Raw genomic sequence first — 21,927 nt, forward strand, 5'->3', positions numbered from 1 at the left:
GAAGCTGCAGTCAGAACAACACAGGAAGTTGCTTTTTTTGGCTGCAGCAGTCAGTTGTAAAGGTGACCACCTGCCATCCAAACTGCAGCTGCTCTCCACTGCCCTCATAACTGCACGTGTGCTCTCCGCCTGTGCCTCTTCCAGCAACATGATCCTGTGGTTTTCAGGAACTTTAAAAAACTTGTTGTCAAAGATAAAACAAAAATTACTTGCTTTAACCGCATCCATTCCTGACAGCATATGCCAGGTGTAAGGTTGAGGGAGAAGAATTAATATAGAGGCCTTTTTAAGATAAAGAGACATCTTACAGCAACCCTAATGGCTTGTCTGTGTGGAAATCAGATTGCATACCAGGTGTTTTGTAAGCAGAACACAGTAATTTAAAGGTAAAATTGACCCTTTGTGATCTGCATGATATGTGGAGCTAATGCACATGTTTTTCTTTGTCTCTTCTGTGCAGCTGATGTGTTTCAGAAGTAGTGTGCACCGCTCAGATCCACAGAGGTCTAGTTACCTATTAATATCAGTCGACCTTCTCTTTAGATATTCTGATGCTCCATCAAACAGATCTGCCTTGGATCTTGCAGTGATTCATCATAAGCCATCTGATACCTTATTTTAAATGTGCTACCCTCGGGCAGAGATCAGCTGCAGGTATTTTAATAAGAGGCTGCTCCAGCTGATTCTTCATTTTAATCTGTTATAAACCTGATGTCCCGGAACTGCCCTGTCTCATGGAGAGGAAGAAGACACATGGAAGAACTAGGTATTTTCCCACATAACTATAAACATATTCTTATTTTAGACCAGAAGCTGTTTGGTGCAATGACTGAGTTATTTTGGTGTAGGGCTTCAGTTTGTCCAGATTCTCCAATGTCTCTACCACCAAGAAAAAAGCTGGCTAGCTGGCTTCAGCTTCAGAAAGAGTCAAGTGGCCATTTGAGCAATGGAACTGAAGTGGAGAAATGGGTTAACTCACACTTCAGCAGTGATCCTAAAAGTAGTATGGGCACCGTGGTGTCCATATTCAAGCCCCACAGTAACACTTCTTGTCAATGAAGATACAGGGCATAAAATAGTGCTTGAATTGTTTGCGGCTTCTGGGTAGACCAATACTGTTAAGCATACGGGGTTAGGAGAGAGTGTGAAGCAGCTATGAATTGGTCTTGGGGGAAGACATTAAGATGCTGATGTTGAGCAATAGGCAGAGAATATAGCATCCACTTTTTGACTAAAACTTGCAATTTCTGTGATCTCTTTTTAGGCACTTCTGGGCACAAATCTGTGTTTCTGCCTAACCTTTGACAGCAATAGGAAGTGCTTTGAAAGTTCTTTAAAGGGCGTGATGCTGTTGTGGTTCATTTGCTTAGCTGCACTAGTATCTGAGGACTGAGTGTGTGTTCTCAGTCTTAGAATATAGAACTATTTGAAACAGGGACTTAGTCTTGATCTTATGCAAATAAAATAAAGTTAGTGTTTATGCATCCTTCTGTAGATCTTCACTCTTTTTATGTGGAGCAGAACTAATGTAAGTCAAACCCACCACTAATTTATCTAAAGGAGTGATAATCAACATTCAACCTGAAAAACTAATCCTGTGAACTGTTGCTTCTAACACATTTGTGTTGGATGGCTGAGAATGGTACCTTGGAAAGAGAGGTGCAGATGTACCTATGCCTGTCCCTTCTTAATGGTTCTATAGTGTCTCAGAAGAGGAGAGCTCACTTTGCTGAGTGATAGTGGGGTGAGAATTGTCTCTCTACCCCATCTACTGTTTTAATGCCAGTTTGAAATAGTTTTGGGCTTTATTTGAGATGGATAGGTTTAAACATTGTTTGGTGATGAAGTAATAAAAGTCAGAGACATGCACAACATGATTGCACATATCTTTTTTTTACCCAAGGAATGTGAGCTAGGAGTATGCTATGAGATCTCTAGCAGGGCATTCAAATGATAGGGAGTGACTCTGAAATATGCCCTGTTCCCCACATGTATGTGTTCACTATCATAACTGGCCAGATTCTCAGAGGGTGTAAATCAGTGTCTGGGGCACTTTGTAGGCACTGGGGAACCCAAATGTGCTGCTCCAAAGAGAGAGTTAAGCCCCACATGTTCACAGAAGGACAGAAAAACAGTGCCCTTTTCTGCATTTGCAGTTCACATCCTCCTAGGGAGTGTAAAAGCCTAGGCCCCTGTAGACCTCATAAGCATCAAAGCTATGGGGAACCCTGGGGCTGCAGTCCCAGCACCCTCCACAGTGCAGTTCCAGCATTTGACTCCCCTAGGACAAGTCAGGGCTTAGGTTTCCTGCTTTCTCTAAGCACAGGGGTCACTTTGCTACACAATGGGCATTGCCAAAACTACAGCCACGCCGAATGCGAAACACAGTGTCAAATGTGGACAGGTGGGCTCTGTGTTCCTAGGGGTGTCTTTTGTGGGTGACAAAGTGAGCTTATGCAACTTCTTTCCAAAGGATTAACATGCTGTCTTGACTCATCCCTTCCTGGCACAGAAACTGGTGAGTCGCTGAAAATAGATAAGCAAAGAGAAAGGGCCAGATTTGTGAGAATACCAAGACGTACACACGGATTGTGTCTGGACCCAGATGTTTCTAAATTAGTTGGAGAGAGGCTGTTTTTTCTCTGATAGATATGTAACCATAACCAGGAAGATATTTGAGACTGAATTATTTCAAGGGATGGCTAAAATTTCTAAGGCTGCATGAGGAATGTTGCCCTCAGTTCAAGGAAGGACTGTCTTTAGTGCAGTGGCACTAGAGATGATTTAACCACTGCCATGATCCTCCCCCCATCTTCAGCTGCACGTTACTGCCTCCCTTCTTGCACTTCCCACTGACTCCAACAATGGGAATGCATGAGCAGGGAGGGGTGGGAGTATAGAAACATCTTGCAGTATAGATTACCTTTGGCTGTTGTGGAACCCCTTCCAGCACACATCTCTGTCAGGACACAGGGAGAAGGTCTCCATAATTGTTAGGGCCACTGTACAGTGTGGCTGTATGGCTGCCTCCTCCACACCACCATTCTGGGTGGCTGCTATAGCCCCCGTACTGTAGCACATGACACATTCCCTTGTGTCAGCTGTGGGCTGGATTTGGAACTGATTCCACTTCAAAGAAAAATAATTCTATTTTTCTGAATAAGATTTTTTCCCTGATCTGTTCACAGCAGGTTTGCAAAGTCACGTAGAAAGGAAGATCTTGGGGAGCAGCATGCAAGTGCAGTTAGGTGAGAATGAGCAGTACAGGCTGGCAGTTGGGGAAACAAGAAAGGCAGTAATACACTGGGCTGGTTTTTCCCCTAAACACTTTTAATAAGTACTGTCAAAGCAGAGATACAGAGATTGACTGCTCCAAGGCAGCAAGTCATGTTGGAAAATATGCTTTAATTGATGCGTTGCTAAACAATTCTTAGCATCATCTGCATTACTAGCATCTGAATTACTAGTGATTTTCCTTGGTAAAGGATAGGTCTCCTTTGTTCTGATTTTCCTTGGTAAAGGATAGGTCTCCTTTGTTCTGCTCTCAGAGGCTTGATCAGGTGTTTGTTGGGAGTGGCAGAAGTGCTCAGGACGCATGGCAGCCCTTTTGTGTTGGAAACACCCAGCTTTCTGATCACATGAGCGTGCTTAAACTGCAGACAGCTAGAAGAAACTGCTTGGGAAGGAGAAACCCTTGTGGGCCCATCATGTGGAGGTCAGTGCAAAGGCCCCATCCCCTTTGCAGCATAGGAAGCTTGAAGGTGTGCTGTACCAAGTGCCTAACTACCAAAGGGCAAACAAGGTTTTGAAGCAGTCTCTCTCTCTCCTCATCCCATGAGGGCCTGATAGTCCTCTGGGATGGGTCATGTTTATGATATACAGCCCTCTTCAGAAGCTTAGCATTCTCCATCTCTGAAGCACTTCAGCTTCTCACTGTACTCCTCCCTCTTCTAGAATTTTGCCCACTGTAATTGCCTGAACCTCTGGATTCTCTTTTCCAGCCAGTTTATCTCCTTTTGTTCTTCTGTGTATTTTGTTAGCTAAATCAAGAAGCTCTTACCCTTCCCTGGCTTTATCATTCCCATGTTTCCAGACAGCAGTTTCTTCCAGCTGGCCTCAGCTGATGACATAGTTTGTACCATTTAAACAGATTCAAGGAACCTCAGCTGATTTTGTACACAGAGAGTAGCTTGCCCTGCTGTACACAGTGGGAAAGCATGAATTTAAATCTGTTGCTTGCTATAATTACAGTTTATTAGGACATCCAGTTTGTGTACAGGCATGTCCATGTTCTGTCTTCTTGCCTTCCTCTTGGGTGCTCCAGAATAAAATACAAATAGTAAAGGAGAAACAGAGAAACAAAATCACCCTGTGAGATATAAAAGAGGGAGATGGAAGACCCTGGATAATATCTGAGTTCCTTTGAAATGAAGGCAGAATAGATTAGAAAAAGTGTAATTGAATTAGAGCCACTCAGTTTTTGAAGTAGATATACCTTTACCCTGGCTAAGCAATTTTCTGGTTGAGTTTTTTATCACTTTGCAGCACCTGCTCATTTCAGAGGGCGACACTCCAGAGATTACTCTGAGCCAGTGCCAACAGCCAGCATTTTTTACTCCCCTCTCACCCGCCTCCACCCTGCGCTGCTCCAGACACACACCCCAATATAGAATGACAGCACATTGCCACAATTTAAATGACACTGTCTCCACCTCTTCGCAAAGACAGGTCCTCCAGACAGCAGCAGCCACAGCAACTGTCCACCCTTGCAAAAAACATCTTCATCATGGCTTATAAAGCAGCACATTTGGCCTTTAAGTCACGCTGGCACAAGACAGATGAAGAACTCTGTCGGCACAGTATGTCCTTCATCTTGCATAAGGCCATCCGAAATGACTTCTTCCAGAGTTACCTTTATCTGCTGGAAAAGCTTCCCCTGGGTGAGTAGCTGGTGGGCAGGAGCATCTGTGTGCATGTGTGACCATGCTCCAGAAAGATAAATCGTGTTAGATGGTAGAGTGCAGATGCATTAATGACAATAAGCAGTAGTTTTGAGAGCCCTGCTAGAGAGACCTCAGTGCTAGCTAAACTGTTCAGTACTCTCTCTCCCTCAGCTCCCTCTAGTTCAGTGTCACGTTGTTTTACCTAAATACCCCACAGATGGCTAGAGGGGAACAAGGGAAAGACCACAAGAGTGAAAGGAAGTTTGGTTTCTGGCTAATGGTTCTTTTTTTGTCACCATTTAAGTAAAACATGCATTGACCTGTTTGGGACTTTAGAAGGACAAATGCAAGACTGGTAGAGCTGACAGGCCTCACTTCCTGTTGCTGGATACCTGTGTTGTTGTCATTCAATGTGTCCTTAGCTTTGTCATTTGTATTGTTTCGAAGGTAATGATTTTAAATTTTTTTTTTCAAGGGTCTTTGTAATCCCAATCTGTGCAGCAGGGTATCTAACCTACTGTTAGCTATCTGGGAGGAAAATGCTTTCAAAACGTTTCTTTGTAACCACATTTCAGTGAAAGCCTCTGGTACAGGATGCCAAAACTTCTTTTTTTCTTTTTTTTTTTAATGCAGAAAAGTAATGTTCATTTTTTATGAAAATTTGACCCTGAGTAAGAAACAAAATTTCCCCAGGAGAACATAGCTAAATCGTAGATTTGATGAGAGTCTGCATTACGTTAGCATGTGACTTTGTGAGCAGAATTATTCAGCTTCCCCTCAGTGTCAGAACTGCAGGAATTCAAGATGGAAAGGATTTGTCTGTGCAGCCTGTTCAACTAGTCTTCATAAGGAATTTTTGAGGGCTCCTTCCTAACTGAATGATCCATTTAAGTGAGCAGATTGTTGTACCTGATTGCGTGAAACTATACAGACCCCAGTCAGAGCCCTGCTTAGATGGTAGAATTCATGAGTCCTATAAAGAGAAAAAGCATTTCTGTGTTATCTTAGTATTTTGATCCAGCTTTTCAAATGCAGCAAAACCTGCAATTATTTAAAATGAAATGTGGAAGATAAATACTCCTCTCCCTAGTGGTAGGTAGCTGTGAACGATGGAAAGGAAGGAAAGATGGAAAGGAAGGAAAGTCAGTTATAGGTCGATGGAATCTCAAGAAGTCTATGAAAATGTTATTCTTTCATTTGTTTTGAAAATAAACACAGCACATTAGAAACTGAACAGGATTTCCTACAGTGTTACTGTTAATGTAAGTACTAATAGAATCACACAAAAGACCTCTGAGATCATCAGATCCAGCCTATGACCTAACACCACGACATCAGCTAAACCATGCCACCAAGTGCCACATCCGATAGAACATTTTCAGGCTAGAAGATACCATTATGAACATCAAGCTTAGAATTTCGTGTAAAAAGCTCCTGTGTCGTGCTTGTACCCTATGACTGGGTCACAGTATATATTTATGAAGACAAAAATACCTTGGTTTAAAGACTGCAAATAGCTGAGAACCCATCAGTCCATTGTTAAGCTGCTTCCAGGCATAACTGCTTCATTCTTGTAAAACTCTATTTTATTTCTTGACTGAATTTTATTTGAATTTTCATTCCTAGCCTAGCCTATCCTAGCTTTGTAATATGTTTCTATCAGACTAAAGATCCTCTCTGCCGGGCTTTTCATGACCTGAATCATTAAAACATCACTGAAGAGCTGACAAGCTTGTTGCCACCTATCCAAATCAATTTAACTTACAGAAAAGGTACTGTGAGTCCAGCCTTCATGTGAACATGCATCATGTCTCTTATTCTGTGGTTACGGTCATAAAGTAAAAGCATACATAAGGACAGGTACTGGGTTTAGCTTGTGTGCTGTAAGTACACATCCAAGAAGCTTCACAGCCTTGTAGGTTGTCGTGGTCTGGATGAATGAGTAAAAGTAGTTGGGTGATTTGGGTCGGAAAGTTGTGGTCAAATCTCAGTGTCATTGCAGTACTGCGAGGGTCTGTCCTGGCACCTGTCCTGCTTAATACTTTGATCAATAACCTGGTGGAGGTAAAGGACTCATTGCTCATCACAGTTTCAGACTGAAGCCAACTGGCAGGACTCATGTACAAGCTCTAGGTCAGGACTGCCATCCAGAGGCACTTAGGTCGACTGGAGGAAAGAGACAGTGGGAACCTAGCAAAATTCACATTCACCGAAATTCAAAGGCAAATGCCAAGTCCTGTACCTGGAAAGGAAGAACCTTTGGCAATAACAACACAATCTGAGTAGTGGCTATCTGGGGATCAGCGCTGCTGATAGTTTTGGTAGACAACAACTGAATTATCAACCAGCTGTGTGTCCTGGCAGCAAATGTAGCTGTATTAATAAAAGCATAGCTAGCTGATGGAGGGAAGTGATTATCCCCTTTTGTACAGCAGTCATTGCACCATATGCATGAAGTCTTGAATCTCCAGCGCAGGAAATTACATGAAGTGAGTTGGAAGACCTCCAGGGTCCTTGAGGGGACAGTAGCACATGCCCTGTAAAGAGAGTCTAAGGGAATTTAGCCAGAAGAGACAGCTTCAGGGAGACCACATATCAGCCTGCCAGTACCTACAAGATCATTAAAAAGATGGAGCTGAGCTCTGCACAGTGATGTGAGGCAGGAGGACAAGAGGCAGTGGCCGTAAATGGAGACAAAGGAAGTTCAGGCTGGGTATAAGGAAAAACTCTTGCCCTGTGAGGGCAGTCAGGCATTGGAACAGGTTGACCAGAGGGGTCATGTAATTCTCTGTCACTGGAAGCTTTCAAAGCTTAGCTGAAGAAAGTCCTTATGAACTTCATCTGACCTCATATCTGTCCCTGTTTTGAACAAGTTTGGACTAGAGACCTCCTTAGGTCCCTTCCAACCTGGATTATTCTGTGATCCAGTGCTGTCTGGGATAGAGAGCACAAAATGTGGTGGATCTGAACATCTCTGCAGAATGACATTTTCAAGAGCAGAACTGAGCAGAAAACTTCTCAAGCTTCAAGAGTAGATGCAGATATCTCTGTGTAAACAGCACTGAACAACTAAAGCAACACTAAGACAGTGACCTAGGAGGGTAGTCAGTGTGAGCTTAACTCTAAACATGAATAATAACACTAAAATCAAGCCTCACACTGAAACTTGCAGTGCTGCCTGGGGTCAGCAAGGTGGAAAGCTTGCTTCATGCTCCACTAACTTCACACTCTCCCCACTCCATTACTAGGTTCAGTAGTAGAGCACTTTTAGGCATGTTTATTTAGGAGCTGGGCATATCTGGTATCACAGCCTCTTAAGCATGTCAACTTTTACAGACCAGGGTAGCATTTATAAATAAAAGACATGAGTAACTTTAGGCCCTGATCCAACAATGTACTTAGATGTGTGTGAATGCCCTTAAGCCCACTGGACTTTAATGGAGCTACTCAGATGCTGGAAATTATGCACATGTTTACGTGGGCTGTGGGACTCAGTCCCAGTAGGGTGAGATCTGCAGTGGAAAACTTAAATGATTGGTCCATAGAGACAAATATTCCCTTGTGTGAGGCACGTGTCTGTAAGTAAAATCTATTTTGGGGGTGGGCTGGTGTTAATCCTCTATAAAACAGAATTTAAGTGGTTCTCAGACCTCAGTGGAGAGGTGAATTCTACCCTGCACCCAGATAACTCTTTTTCAACTGATGCACAAAGCAGATGTTGCATTTAAAAGGGAATAGTCAGCCAAACTGAAATTAGTTCAGTATCTTGCAGAAAGCAGTTGGAGCCACAAAATAATGTTCACAAATAAAAACTTCTTAAAAATTACTTGCAACATAGCCTCTGCCAGTGAAATTTAGCTGAGTAAGCCCTTCAACCAAGAACTACAGGGCAGTATAACTGCAGGCTGGGATTGCACCTTGGCTTACATATTAAGTGGTCAATTTCTCTGGAGATTCAGATCAGATGCACTGGGAAACAAAATTTTGAACTGATTCGTAAGAAAATATTAGAGATAAAGTGTTGAACTTTGCAGGGGAAAACCAATTTAGGTAGAAACTTTCTGTTTAGTCTAGGGGTTGGCATTCAGCTGCAGAGCACCACTCTTGCATCCAGACTGTTTGCAGTGACTGAAAATTACTGAGGTCTCATGACTGTGGAGTGACCTTTAGGGAACCAGTTCCTGTTCCTAGCCTGCTTTTGCAGGACACTTGTTTTAGCCATCTCCACTTGGGGGACTTGCCAGCAGATTCTGCTGAGGCACCCATGAAAAAAAGTTTCTTGGTATATTACTAGAGACACATTTCTAACCTTAAACCTTAGAATTTACCTACCCTAACACTGAAAACCTTGTCTATGAAAGACCCCCCTGCCCAGTGTCTGAGAGTTGCAGCCTCCATCATCCTATCCTGCCTATGCCCTACTTTACAAAGTTCACTGAAATCAGGCTGTGCATCTGTAACTGACCTCACAAGTATTTCATTTCCTGATGCACAAGGTGGTCCCACATGGATCATAGAAAGGAGATGCCTCTGGCTAGGCATGTCCTGTGGTGAGGGGTGGTACCGGGGAGCAGAGCTGCAACACTAACTGCCACCAAGGACATGCGTGCCTCCTCACACTTCCCTACTGGGGTAGATTCTTGCAAGCTAGCAAGCTAGCTTCTCCCTCTGGTTCTGCTGCTGGAGCCTGCATGCCAGGCACAGCTGTGAGGCAGATCGGAGGTGAGGATGATTGGCTGTGTCTGGAAAATTGGGTTGTGCATTGGGAGAGTTGGCAGCGTTGCAGATTCACAAGAGGGAGCAGTAAGGCTGAGGGAGCAAGAGGTGGAAGTATCTCTGTAGATCATGACACTGCATGAGTGACACTGTGGGTTCACAGGAGAAGACTTGGGGTACAGTGATACCCTTTAGCCTGTGTCTTTACATGCCCTCCAGTGGGAGACTTGCTTAAAAATGTCTTTGCAAAGTTTGATGCATAGAGAAGACTGTTTGGATGCTAAGCCCAGGGCTGGTTTGGGATGCCAGCACGTCAGGCAGAGCTCTGGGGCCACAGCTGGTCTGGGAGGAGCCACAGTCAGCTGGTGTATGCACATGCAAGTCCCAGCAGGCATTCTGCAAGGCTGATACTGGTTCTGAGTGAGAAATCTGAGAGCATACACTACAGATCTGATATCCTGAACAGCATATCATCCCCATGTGTTGCCTTGGGTCAGGTTCATATTTTGAGTAGAAGGACTCTGAATATTTGCTGCTCATGCTGCCAGCTGCCTGCAATACCCTCTCCTAGTGTGCCTAAAGCCTGCAAATGCCTTTCCCTTCAATCTATCAGAATGGGATAGTTCACTGTCCCTTGATGTGTCCATTAAGCCCTAGAAATCATCACTGGACTGTTACATGGTAGGCCTTGCAAAGCCAGCATACAGGGATTCATTTCTGCTCACCAGGCAAGCTGGCATCTTGAAATGGAGAAAAGAAGAGACATAGAGAAAACAAGATGGTGCCACTCCTGGGGGAAGATGGAAATCATTTACTGGAAGAATCACAGACACTGGTGGAGTGTTCTTCCCAGGCCCTGGGAAACACCCTGACCAACATGTGCTGGGGATTGGCTGCTGCTCCCTTCATGTTAATTTCTTCAGCTAAATGGTTTCTTCTGAGTATGTGAATACAATCAGTGGAGTGTGTAAAACTCCCAGGTTTGACCCTTGCTGGGCTCAGTGCTTCTTGTGGTATAAATTTCTCAGGCATAACATAAATGTGTAATGGATTAAAGCTTTAATAGTATCCATTCGGCAGTTGACTTAAGCAGGTGATGACAAGAGGGGCTGGTAATGCTGCTTTTGTTGGATGAAGGATATGCTGGGCATGCTGCTTATGTGTAACTCAATAGCACTATTCTGTTTTGAGTGGTCCTTGGTGGTAATTATTCCCCATCCTACTTCCTTTATCCCCTCCTAATTTGCCTCCAAAATGTCATTCTCCTGCTGAGGATGGGCAGGCACACACTTATCATTCCCTGCTGAGCTTGCTTGCCCTCAATGAATACATTCCAGGCTTATATTCAGGGCCTCTGGCCTAGCTCTCATCCTCTGTGTGGAAGGCATAATTCCCGTTCTGCAGCTGGTGTAAGCCAGACATGGCCTGTTCAGACCCTTCCCAGCAGCAGCTCCAGTGACAGTTTAAAGATGCGGTGACAAAGCACTGCTGCTGCCTGGTCCTTCTGTTTATGCAACAGGCAGGGAGCTCTCTGTAACCCAAAAGGTGTTCACTGCTGGATTGTTTCCACTTACTTGAATGTGCTGGAAATCTGCAACAGAATTGGTCTGAGACTGCAAGGTGATGCTCGCAAGGAAGGCATATTCCCAATGTAATTCCCTCCCTCTTTATTGCTTATCTGTCACAGGCAGGCTGGTGGCTGTGTTTGCTTAGAATGTGTTATACACACAGGGAAATGTTGGGACGCTTCTATGTGCTTATGAGACAATGAGAGGTGCTGGTGTTCAAACAAACTGTTTGTGGCCTGCCTCAGCCGAAATTTGGAACTGCAAAACATCACTGCTTTTGATAGGCCAATCCACATTGAGTAAGCAAAACCCAGGATGCAGAGGACAGACCTCTGTTTTTTTTTAAAATAGGGGGAAATAGTCCTTTACTGAGCAAAGCTCACAAGCTGTAATAAAACAACCTCAGACTTAGAACTACCAGCAAAATAGCCAAGCAATGGGATTAAACGTCCAAGCCTCTGGCACACAGAAGCTTTCTAGTATATCACCCACTCACTCCTTGATCTGTGACAGATGAGAATTTAGGACTGTGTCTTCTAAATTGTTTTCCCCTCTGCATACTCATTTAGGCCTAGACTACCATCTGCTCTTTGGTTCAACTTACTTGCTGTGCCACAGGCTGTACAGTATCACTAAAAATAAACCAGAGCAAGGTCCTAATTCATCCACTTTCTTCTTGGTGCACATTCTGTACAGTGCAGCTGCCAATGGCTAGAAAGCATAGCTGGAAATCTTCAGAGCAGTTAGGTTTGTGATAGTGGAAGTGATGACCCTACATAGTACTAAATGCCACCCACAACTTTTCTGGGAGCACATCAAACCCCTCACTCTATTTGGCATTGCATGTTCACTTCAGACTTGAAAAGATGTGATGTGAAAACACAGTGTGATGACAAAAACAGAGCCTGCAAGGCACTGAATTTAGCCAAGGTGGGCTATATCCCTTCAAGGTCTTGCAGGATTTAATCCAACACCTTTCCTTCCACCTTTGCTTTAGAAACAGAAGTTTGGTGAGTTGAAGGCTCAGGTCAAGTTATCTCCAACATCATGCCTCCAGAGCAGTAAACTAAACCAGAAATATCTGTCATTAACAATAAAATAGTGATTTATCTGCTTGCAGTGAAACTTTACGCATTGACAAGTCAAGTTATCAATGGGGAGATGCAGTTCTACGCCAGGGCCAAACACTTCTACCAGGGGGTGCCAGCCACAGAAGAGGGCATGATGGGAGACTACATTGAGCTCTCCAATACAGACATTGAATCCTCCCGGGAGTTTCTCAGGAAGTTTGTTGGGGTGAGTCATTTAATCCCATCTTCTGCAAGAAACAGTGGTGATGTGTCATAAATGACATGCACTGTGCCCAGTCACATAGATTTTAAATGGCTCCAGATGTCATATTTGACATGCAGTCACAGGTCTGACTGTCACTGGGTCTAGTAACATATTCTGCCAGGTCATGCATCATCATGAGCACACATTTTGCCTGGCCATGTCTCATTATTTACCTGGTTTACCTCCTTTTCTTGCACTCCAAAGCCACAAAGAGGATTGTGCAAGGAGTTCTTACAGCTGTGTTTGGGTGTGAGATTAATTCTCAGTGCAGGACTGGGACCTTTCACGATAAAGTTCTTGCTGGCTTCAGTGGGAGATTTGTCTACATATGTAAATTCCTGTGGGACATTTGGGAAAGTAGGGGGACTAAAAGCTGAGTTTCTGTTTAGGAAAAACATTTTTTTCTTTAACATTCCAGTGTCACTGGGGCCCTATGCATGCAGATTTCTAAAGGTCTGTAAACATCTTCAAAGCTCTGCTTTGACCTGAGATGCAAAGAGATGCCAAGTGGGATTCTAAAAGCACCTACAATAGCAACCAACATTACTTTGGCACTTAGGTTTCTGAAATCCTGTTGATGCCTAAATGTGTTTTGGGGAATCTGCAGATATTTAAAAGTGTGGCCTGATAGTTTTCTGTCTGCCCTTCCCCTCCTCCCAGGAAAAAAGTCCATGAAATTAGCTCAACAACAGTATTAGATGCTAAAGAATCCACAAAGCTACCAAAAAACTTCTTTCAGTTCTCCTGCTCCCATAATGACTAGTTCTGTATAATGCTATCATAGATCTGTTATTTTCTGCTCATTTGTATAAATTTGGGATAGCTGTATGACCTTTTATTAGTCTTAATGATCTACTGGGGGGGGGGGGAGCTCAATATGTTAATTAGATGTTGCATACAGAAAAGGGCACAGTTTGAATGGTTTGTAAGGGGAAATGAGCGTGGCTCAACCACAGATACAAATCCTGTACAGCAGTAAAGAGCAACTGATGGCAAAATTTGCTGTACCTGATAGAGGGGAGATTTGGGTGCAGTAAAACACAAGTGAACAGATACAGGTTTGTTATGAACAGTCATTTGGGTTAATGCAAAAAGGCTTCACAGCATTTCAAAACCTTGCTGTATTGGGCTTCCTACAAAGACAAAATAACAAGATGCAGAGGAAGCTAAGCAGCAGCTGAACCCAGTGGTACAATGGCATTTTCAGAAAAAAATGCCTGACAAGCATAGAGCCAGCTCAAGGCGTATTCCTTAAATGTGACTTGAGTTTTGTTTAAAGGACTTTTGTGGAATGCAAGTGGTACACAAGGGTGTGCTCAGGGAAAGATTTTACACTTCCTAGACATCATATAGATTCAGTTTCCTGAACAGCAGATTTGTATCACACTGTTACATTTTCTCATCTCCAAGACCCCAGAAGGAAAGTACAGTCAGTGGCAGAATTTCACATGCCAAAAAGAAATCATACCCAATACATCAGGTGTGATGACAGATACAAAATACTCCAGAGCAGAGTTCCTGCTCCTATTAATAGCTGGGGATAGAAAAGATACTCTGAATGGCCGAGATCAAACAAGATTAAAAAAAGGCACAGAAAGAAATCTGCATGTTTGCTCATTTTGAGTTTGCTCTGGCTTGTCCTCTGTTGAGATACAGTCAATTGGTTATAGTATTTGTGGTTTATTTTCCTTTCTTACCACTGCAATTTGAATCCTACTCAACCAGATACAGATATTTACTGGCTTTCTTATAGTAGTGACTTTATTGTGCAGCTAATTTGAGTTATGTCTTCCCCATTTATGGCTTTACAAGTAATAGATGTAATAGGATGTTCAAGATAAAAGAAGGCAAATTATTTCACCCTAGTATAAACTACACTTTATTTTTAAAGAGAAGCTTAACGAAATCCAAAAGTAGGAAAATTAGTTTCAGATCAACTGAATATATTTCACATAATTTTTAAAAATTGTTTTACCCTCTTCAAAATTTCTCCCTTCGCTTTCAAGGGTCCAAGCCAGTTCCAAAATGAAAAACGCTGTTTAGAAATGAAAAGTTGACTTTTTCTTTTTTTCCTTGAGAGTTGTGGAAAAGGAGTATCTTGACATTTTCAACATTCTTTCCCATGTTTTTTGGGTATAACTGCTTTCTAGATTTGAAGTATCAATTTCATAGAGAGTTTCATTCTTCCAAAACTTTATTTTCTGGCAAAACTAAAGCTCCTTAAAAAACAGTTGCCCAGTTTCACTCAAGTTACCCCTCTGGAGTTAGTTTGGCTGGTGTGGAAATGCCACACAGTGACATTTTCCTTACATGACTGATGTTGCATACCTTCATGTATGGCATTTCTTAGCATGATTCTTAGCACCACTGTAAACTGAGCTACAGATTTCTTTACCATTAGAGAATTTATCTTGCCTGGGCACATGGAAGGAATTAGAGAAAGGACTAACGACTTCACTTATGTTTTAGCCTGTCTCCTTCCCAGGCAAGTCAAACTGAGTTAAAAGTGCCACTGTGCTCAAGTTAAGAGGTTTTATGTGTGTGTGGGCAGAACTCAAACCAAGAGCAACATTACCTGAGCCAACAGAGCTGTACAGACAAGCTAGAGACTGTCTTAGGTACAGTCATATTTGAAGGGTTATCAGCAGAGCAATAGCACTGCATATTTATGGCAATGTGTTAATGCCAGTTAAAGATTTTATGTTCACAGACACTATATTTTCAAGTGCCTAATCCAGAGGTAAGATGTAAAAAAGGAAATAAAGGAAACAAAGAAACCATTAATTCAGGAGCAGTTGTGAGCTGTAGGTGTATGAAATAATACAGACAGAGATTATATTAATTTTGTAGTTCCATTTTTCCTCTAAATGCTTTCTCCCTTCCTTGCCCTTGCTTCACCTGCCTGGTTGGTTACTTGCTGAATGAAAAGCATCTCAAAAGGAATTTTTCTCCTGCTTGATCAGAGGGGTAGAAGAGATGTTATTGAAAACTTGATTATTTTATTTTTAAATTTAGAAAGAAAATCACTGTGATTTTTAATGTTTCTTGAACTCTGATTGCTTTTTTATCGTACATATCTACACTACCTTCCTGCCCTTCCAAGACCTAAAGTAGCATCAAGAACATATTCCACATCTCTTTTATCCCTAAGGAAATTTGTTAGTGCCCTCCTTAAGGAATTTTTGGGTGTGTATGTGTCATAACAGAGAGTGATTCTGAGAAATGGGAAGCGAGTAATCAGAAGAGCAGTCAATCTTAAATTTCAAAGCCTGTTCTTGCTTAAAATGTTCACTTATACTATTTTTTTTAATAAGGAGCTTGATTTTCAACTCAGACTTTTGGGAAAATGATTGCCTTCCAAAGAAAATGTTAATACTCTGTCAAAGCTCTGAGCACTTCCAAACTGAAAATATATTAGCTGAACATGGAAATATGTCAACATTTTCATTACAAATGGAGCTGTGGTGCTTCACAGGGCTTCTCAACTGACTGCTCGGTGCTCTTGCTCCTGTTCAGTGAAGTGTGGGATCAAGCTTCATCTCCCATGATTGTTTCCTTTCCTTCTTCTTGATGGCAAATGGAGATGTGTCATCAGAGGTCCTTACCATGACACATCATGGGAGATGAATTCCTTATTTGGAGTGAGGTACTGTGACTATAGGTTCTCTGAAACACAACTGTCAAAGAAGTTATATGACTTTTTGTTGAATTCTGTTAGTTATTGCAGTAGATCATCCTGGATTTGCTCACTAGCTCCCTCAAATGTTTTTATTTAATCACATCAGTGTAGACTATGTATCTGCCAGCAAACAGTATGGAAATCCACCTTGTAGAGATCCAAGACACAGTTCCTTCTCGTTTCACAAACTCCTTGTTACAACTTGTTCTGGTCCTCAGTAAAAGCCACATGCTCCTAAGTGCAGCCCGTGAATGAAGAATGGCTCACATTTTCTGGCTAACTACAAGCAGGTAGTCTCCAGAGTCCCATAGGGTTGGAGGCTTGTGGACTCTTGCACACATTGGGAAATTAATCTTCCTAGGTATACAAATTGGGACCAGCAGCCCTGGAGATTGGTGAGAGCCGTTGAGATCCTTGTGCTCTTTCTATAGTTACTCCGTGTAACCAGATGCTCCGCCAGGCTATTCATAGTCATGTCATTGACAGTGCTGTCCTTTGACCTTAATAATCTGCTGAATTACTCACTGAAGCAAGGCCAAAAAAGTGGTGAGTTACATGATTTATATTTGGCCATGACAGAAGGAGTCTCCCAATATGCAGGAAGAGCAAGGCTTTTCTTGGGTTTACTTCCTTTAAGAGCTGAGGCAGCAACTTTGGTCCATAGCATCCACTTCACTACTCATTTCCAGGGGACAGGGAAAAGGTGTTTACATTTGCTTTTAATATCTTTCTTTAATAGATAACTTTGGCCACAGAAGCTCCAATCCCACAGTCAGTGCATGTACAGATTTAGAATTTCTGTTTTACAGAACAGCATCAGCCTTAAGAGCCTTTTTATAGCTAGAATGGAAGCTTCAGCGGTGAAAAAAAAGCTGTCATTATAAAGCTCCTTTTACAGTGACTCATTACTTTCTCATAGATGTAGCCTTTGTACCACGTTTGTTCATGTCTGATCTCTGTCCAGGGATGGTATTTGTGAAGAAAAAAAGGAAAGTTAAGCAAAATCTACTCAACCATCTTTCCTGTCTCTATGCCTAAAACCAAAATTCTGTATGTGTTCCGGTCCAAACTTCTGCAGTTTGTCATAAGTTACCTACAACTCCAAGATCTTCCTTCAAACATGGATATTGTGTACCTGCAGAGATGTCTGTGGACACCGTGGGAGTTCTGAGCTGCAGAAGTTACTTCTTGCATGTGGTATTTGTTACATGCCTGTTTTACAAAGCTCAGAATGAGGCTTATCTAGCAACATGTGAGGCTGTGAGACATGAATATTCAACAGATGAAGTTGCAAGGGCTTCACAAAGACCAGTGGATCTTCTGAGAAAGCTAGGAGCTTATGAAGAATTGTCCCTTTTTTATACCAAGAAAAAAAATTGTATCTTATAGCAATAAATGCAGGGCTGCAATGAGGAAGTCGAATCACCAACAGCCTAGGAACAGAGAGCTCAGCTCACACATAGGTACCTAAAGCTATACTGATACTGTCCCAGGTCCAGAACAGTTCATAGAATCATAGAATGGTCTGGGTTGGAAGGGTCCTCCAAAGGTCGTCTAGTCCAACCCCCTCTGCAGTCAGCAGGGGCATCCTCAACTATACCAGGTTGCCTAGAGCCCTGTAAAGCCTCAATTTGAATATCTCCAGGGATGGGGCCTCAACCATCTCCCTGGGCAACCTGCTCCAGCGTTCCACTACTCTCACAGTAAAGAGCTTCTTCCCAACATCCAACCTAAATCTACTCTTCTCTAATTTCTATCCATTGCCCCTTGTCCTATCACTGCAGGCCTTTGTAAACAGTCTTTCTCTATCCTTCTTGTAGGCTCCTTTCAGGTACTGGAAAGATGCTAATAGGTCTTCCTGGAGTCCTGTCTCCAGGCTGAACAACGCCAGCTCCCTTAGCCTCTCTTCGTAGGAGAGGTGCTCCAACCCCTGATCATTTTCATGGCCATTCTCTGGACCCTCTCCATCAGGTCCATGTCCTTCCTGAAATGAGGGCTCCAGGGCTGGACGTAGTACTCCAGATGAGGTCTCACCAGAGCAGAGTAAATTGGCAGAATCACCTGCCCTGCACAAATAAGGAGACAAGACACTAAGCTTGATGGACTAAAGGCCATAGGGGTAACACAGTTGCTATAATCTCTCAGGTGGTATTGTTCAGCTTTCAAATTATTTTCTTGTATCCCCACAGGGAGTGGGGAAAGCTGGCACCAGCCGTGCCCTGGACTGCGGCTCTGGGATAGGTCGTATCAGCAAGCATGTCCTGTTGCCAGTTTTCAAGAGCGTGGAACTGGTGGATATGATGGAGAATTTTCTGGCTGAGGTCCCAAACTACCTGCAGGGCAAGGAGGACAGAGTAGAGATGTATTATTGTAAAAGCCTCCAGGAATTCACTCCAGCCCCACAAAGATATGATGTCATCTGGATTCAGTGGGTTTCAGGTTAGTTCAGCATGATTCATCCATCCAAACATCTCAGAGAATTATGCAGCCTGTGCTAAAATTTATGTAAAAAGAATGATACAGCTGTAAAAGAAGGTTCTCAGCTCTTTGGGACTGCTTCCTAAAATGTCACAAGAGGCTTCTGGGAGTTCTCCCAAGCCACATCCACAGTGGGTACCAGTGAAGTTGTTTTTTTTCCGGGCCATGTACTAGAGGAAGTTTCATGTTCTTCTAGAGTAACCTGCATGCTAAGGTGCAGCTGAGAAGTAGGCTTTATAGATGGGGTTTCTTGAGCAGCAGTCCTCCTTAGTTGCCAGTGCTGTGGCCAGATACACAGGGTTGGCCTCACCTGTGAGCAGGGATTTCTGAATCTGATGATTATTCAGACTTGGGGGTGTTTCAGGAAACAATCTGAAAAAAAAAAAAACACCACTACCTATAAACCAAATCATGTCTTATACATGCACTGTTGCTTATCAAACAGGTTGACTTAGCTACATCCCACAGTACCCCTTCATATAAGAAATACCTGCTTCTTCTGCAGCCTCCCTAGTGAATGCCCTGCAATGTTAAGAGCAGAAGACTGACACTCAGATAATGTGGGCTGTGCTCTTCACAAAAAAAACCAACAAAACAAAATAGAAAAAGGTTATTTTTTTTCCCTAGGAAACCTACTGTGGTGCGTAACTGCCTAACTTCCAGAGGTTTTCTCTGAATCTCTGAACCCAAGTGTCCATGGTGCAGAAGTTGTTAATCAAAAGCAAACAGAAGGCCCAAACTAATACTTCTTTCCAAAACCCTGGAGAGGTTTTGCTAGGTAAAAGGGAAGATGAAGGCAGAGATACTAGCACAGGAGATGGTTTTACTCAGGAACATTTACTTGTCCTCTACGCATAGTCTTAAAAAAGCAATAAAAACAAGCTTCTTAGAACACATCTTTGTACTGTGCCAGCAAATTGCTTCAGAAGGGTATCATTTTCTTTTGTATTTTTGCTTTTCTTGAATTTCCACTCACTGCAGTACCATCTTCTGAGCAAATTCAGCTCAACATGAGACTGAATGAGCTAAGACTGGTCAGGGGCTGTGCTCATCAGCTCTATGGCTGCACAAAGAGAACATGTGCCTTTTCTTTAGCATAGACACAGATCTGAATCTCCTTCCTTTCTATGAAATATGTAGTGATCTTAAGTGTTAAACAAAATTCTACCCCTCTTTTGAATTTGGCTGAAACATGCCAACAAACTCAGTGCTTTTTGGTGAAGCAAGGGCAGGACTGGTAGAGAACAACACTATGAAGAGCTCATTTTCTTAAGAAACTAGGCTAAAAGCTAGAGAGTTAAGAGTACCTTCCTTTCCAAATTAAGTGTTCCAAAGCTCCAATGTATCTTGCTGATGCAATCTTGATTTGTAAGCATAAGTCTCTAAGCCCAGGCTGTTATTTTATGAAAAAATAATACTGTATGTTTACATTTCATATAAAAAAATTCCGTTTTCCTTCAGCTTGAAAGGGATTCAGATGTAGGCTTTGGGGCTTCTTTCTTGTTCTTTTTTTTTGGGGGGGAGCATTGGTTAAAGAAACCTGGCATGATATGTCAAAATGTGGTTTTGAAATGACAGCTTCCATTAATCAAAGTTTAAATCTTCCATCAGGAAAACTAAATATTTTGACTAGAAAATACAAACAATTTTTTCCAAGTTCTTTATTCCGTTTCTGACCACCTGTCCTTGCTAATTCACTTGAGATGTTTAACATAGGAGAATTTTCATTTCTACTGATCTCAACATTACAGAAGTATTGATCATTGAGAAGGAAGGATGAAAACCACAATCTCAATAACATATTGAAAAAAGTACTATTTTTCAGAAATCACAATAGTATGGAATAAAATAAAGAGTTTATTTGGCTGTTTGGAAGGTCTTGCATTCCTCACTGGATTTTTGGTTCAGAACTTCTTTGATGGGTACATAACATTTTATATAAAGTTACAGAGATTTGTAGTATTGAAAGGCAGAAGGGAGAGTTAAGATTATCTGGTTTGACCTACTCTATATCACAAGATGTTATATTCATTCCTTTACCCTTGCACTGAAGCAGTAGTTTGTGTTCAATTGAAGCATATCTTGAGAAATCAAATCAACTATGCTTGATTTGAGGACTTCAAGAGGTGGTAAGCAGCACTTCTGCTGGTAGTTCCCAATGGGTAATTGCTTACACTGTTAAACAGTTGTCACTTATTTCCAATATGAATTTGTTTGGCTCCAGCTTCCTACCACTGATTCTTATTACGACTTTAACCACCAGATTAAAGAACCCTTCAGCACCCAGTATTTTCTCCACTATTCCCATTGACTTCTGTCCACATCTGTTGCTACTACTAATATGGATGCTAAACACTGATTTGTTTGTAACTGTTGGTCTTGTTGGTTTACCCAAGATTTTATAATTAAATATCAGGACTAGATCTTCTCCTGCAGTAAACAGGACATAGAGTCTTGGATCAAGGACCATTCTGATGTGTACAGAAGGAGTTTGTTTGAATGCTTAACAATGATCTATTTCCCATCTTTTCATCTGTAGGATATCTGACAGATAAAGATCTCCTGGAATTTCTCATCCGATGCCAGAATGGCTTGAGGGATAATGGTGTCATCATTCTCAAGGACAATGTAGCCAGGGAGGGCTGTGTCCTGGATTGTCTGGATAGCAGTGTGATCCGAGACCTGGATATCATCCACAGCCTCATTGAAATGAGTGGACTCACTATCCTACGAGAGGAGAGGCAGGAAGGATTCCCTGAGCAGTGTGTCCCAGTCTGGATGCTGGCCATGCAGAAAGGCCCTGGCCATTTCTGATTGTGTAGTGACACTGCAGGCCTGGACTATGGATGAACTGCAGGAATGGGAAGGAGAAAAACAGCTATCAGAGTCCTCCTAACCATGCACCACTACTACTACACCTCTGGGACAGCAAATCCTAAAAGATCAGGAGAGAATCACAATTGATCCAGCTTCTCCAGGGAAAAATCTTTTCTGAATCCTACCTGCTTCATCATTCTCTCCATTTTTAAAAGCATTTCTAACAGCTCCTAGCCAGATCTCTCTTTCATTAAGGAGTCCATACTGGATAAAAGCCAAATAATAGAAAATAATTAGGTCTGAAGTTTCTGTAGTGGCTAATACATTTTGGAGTGTTCTGTATGAGATGTTAACAAGTAAGCCTGTTTTTCACTATGGTGCTTAATCTCTT

The 21,927-nt window shown here is 42.3% G+C and overlaps 1 protein-coding gene across 1 annotated transcript; it reads left to right on the forward strand.

Moving 5' to 3' along the window:
* Positions 1-4,786: 4,786 nt before the first annotated feature.
* Positions 4,787-21,533, forward strand: NTMT2 (N-terminal Xaa-Pro-Lys N-methyltransferase 2). Its single transcript, XM_054384538.1, has 4 exons — positions 4,787-4,940; positions 12,348-12,523; positions 18,431-18,680; positions 21,259-21,533. The coding sequence occupies exons 1-4, from the start codon at positions 4,787-4,789 to the stop codon at positions 21,531-21,533; spliced, it is 855 nt and encodes a 284-aa protein (XP_054240513.1).
* Positions 21,534-21,927: the final 394 nt, after the last annotated feature.

The sequence above is a fragment of the Indicator indicator genome, chromosome 10 (assembly GCF_027791375.1).
Source record: "Indicator indicator isolate 239-I01 chromosome 10, UM_Iind_1.1, whole genome shotgun sequence".
Lineage (NCBI taxonomy): Eukaryota > Metazoa > Chordata > Aves > Piciformes > Indicatoridae > Indicator > Indicator indicator.

Excerpts from the sequence above, each read along its gene's own strand:
- NTMT2 (XM_054384538.1), top strand. The coding sequence starts at position 4,787 with ATGGCTTATAAAGCAGCACATTTGGCCTTTAAGTCACGCTGGCACAAG. Across the intron at positions 4,941-12,347 it reads GCTGGAAAAGCTTCCCCTGG|TGAAACTTTACGCATTGACA; the intron begins GTGAGTAGCTGG and ends ATCTGCTTGCAG. Across the intron at positions 18,681-21,258 it reads CTGGATTCAGTGGGTTTCAG|GATATCTGACAGATAAAGAT; the intron begins GTTAGTTCAGCA and ends TTTCATCTGTAG.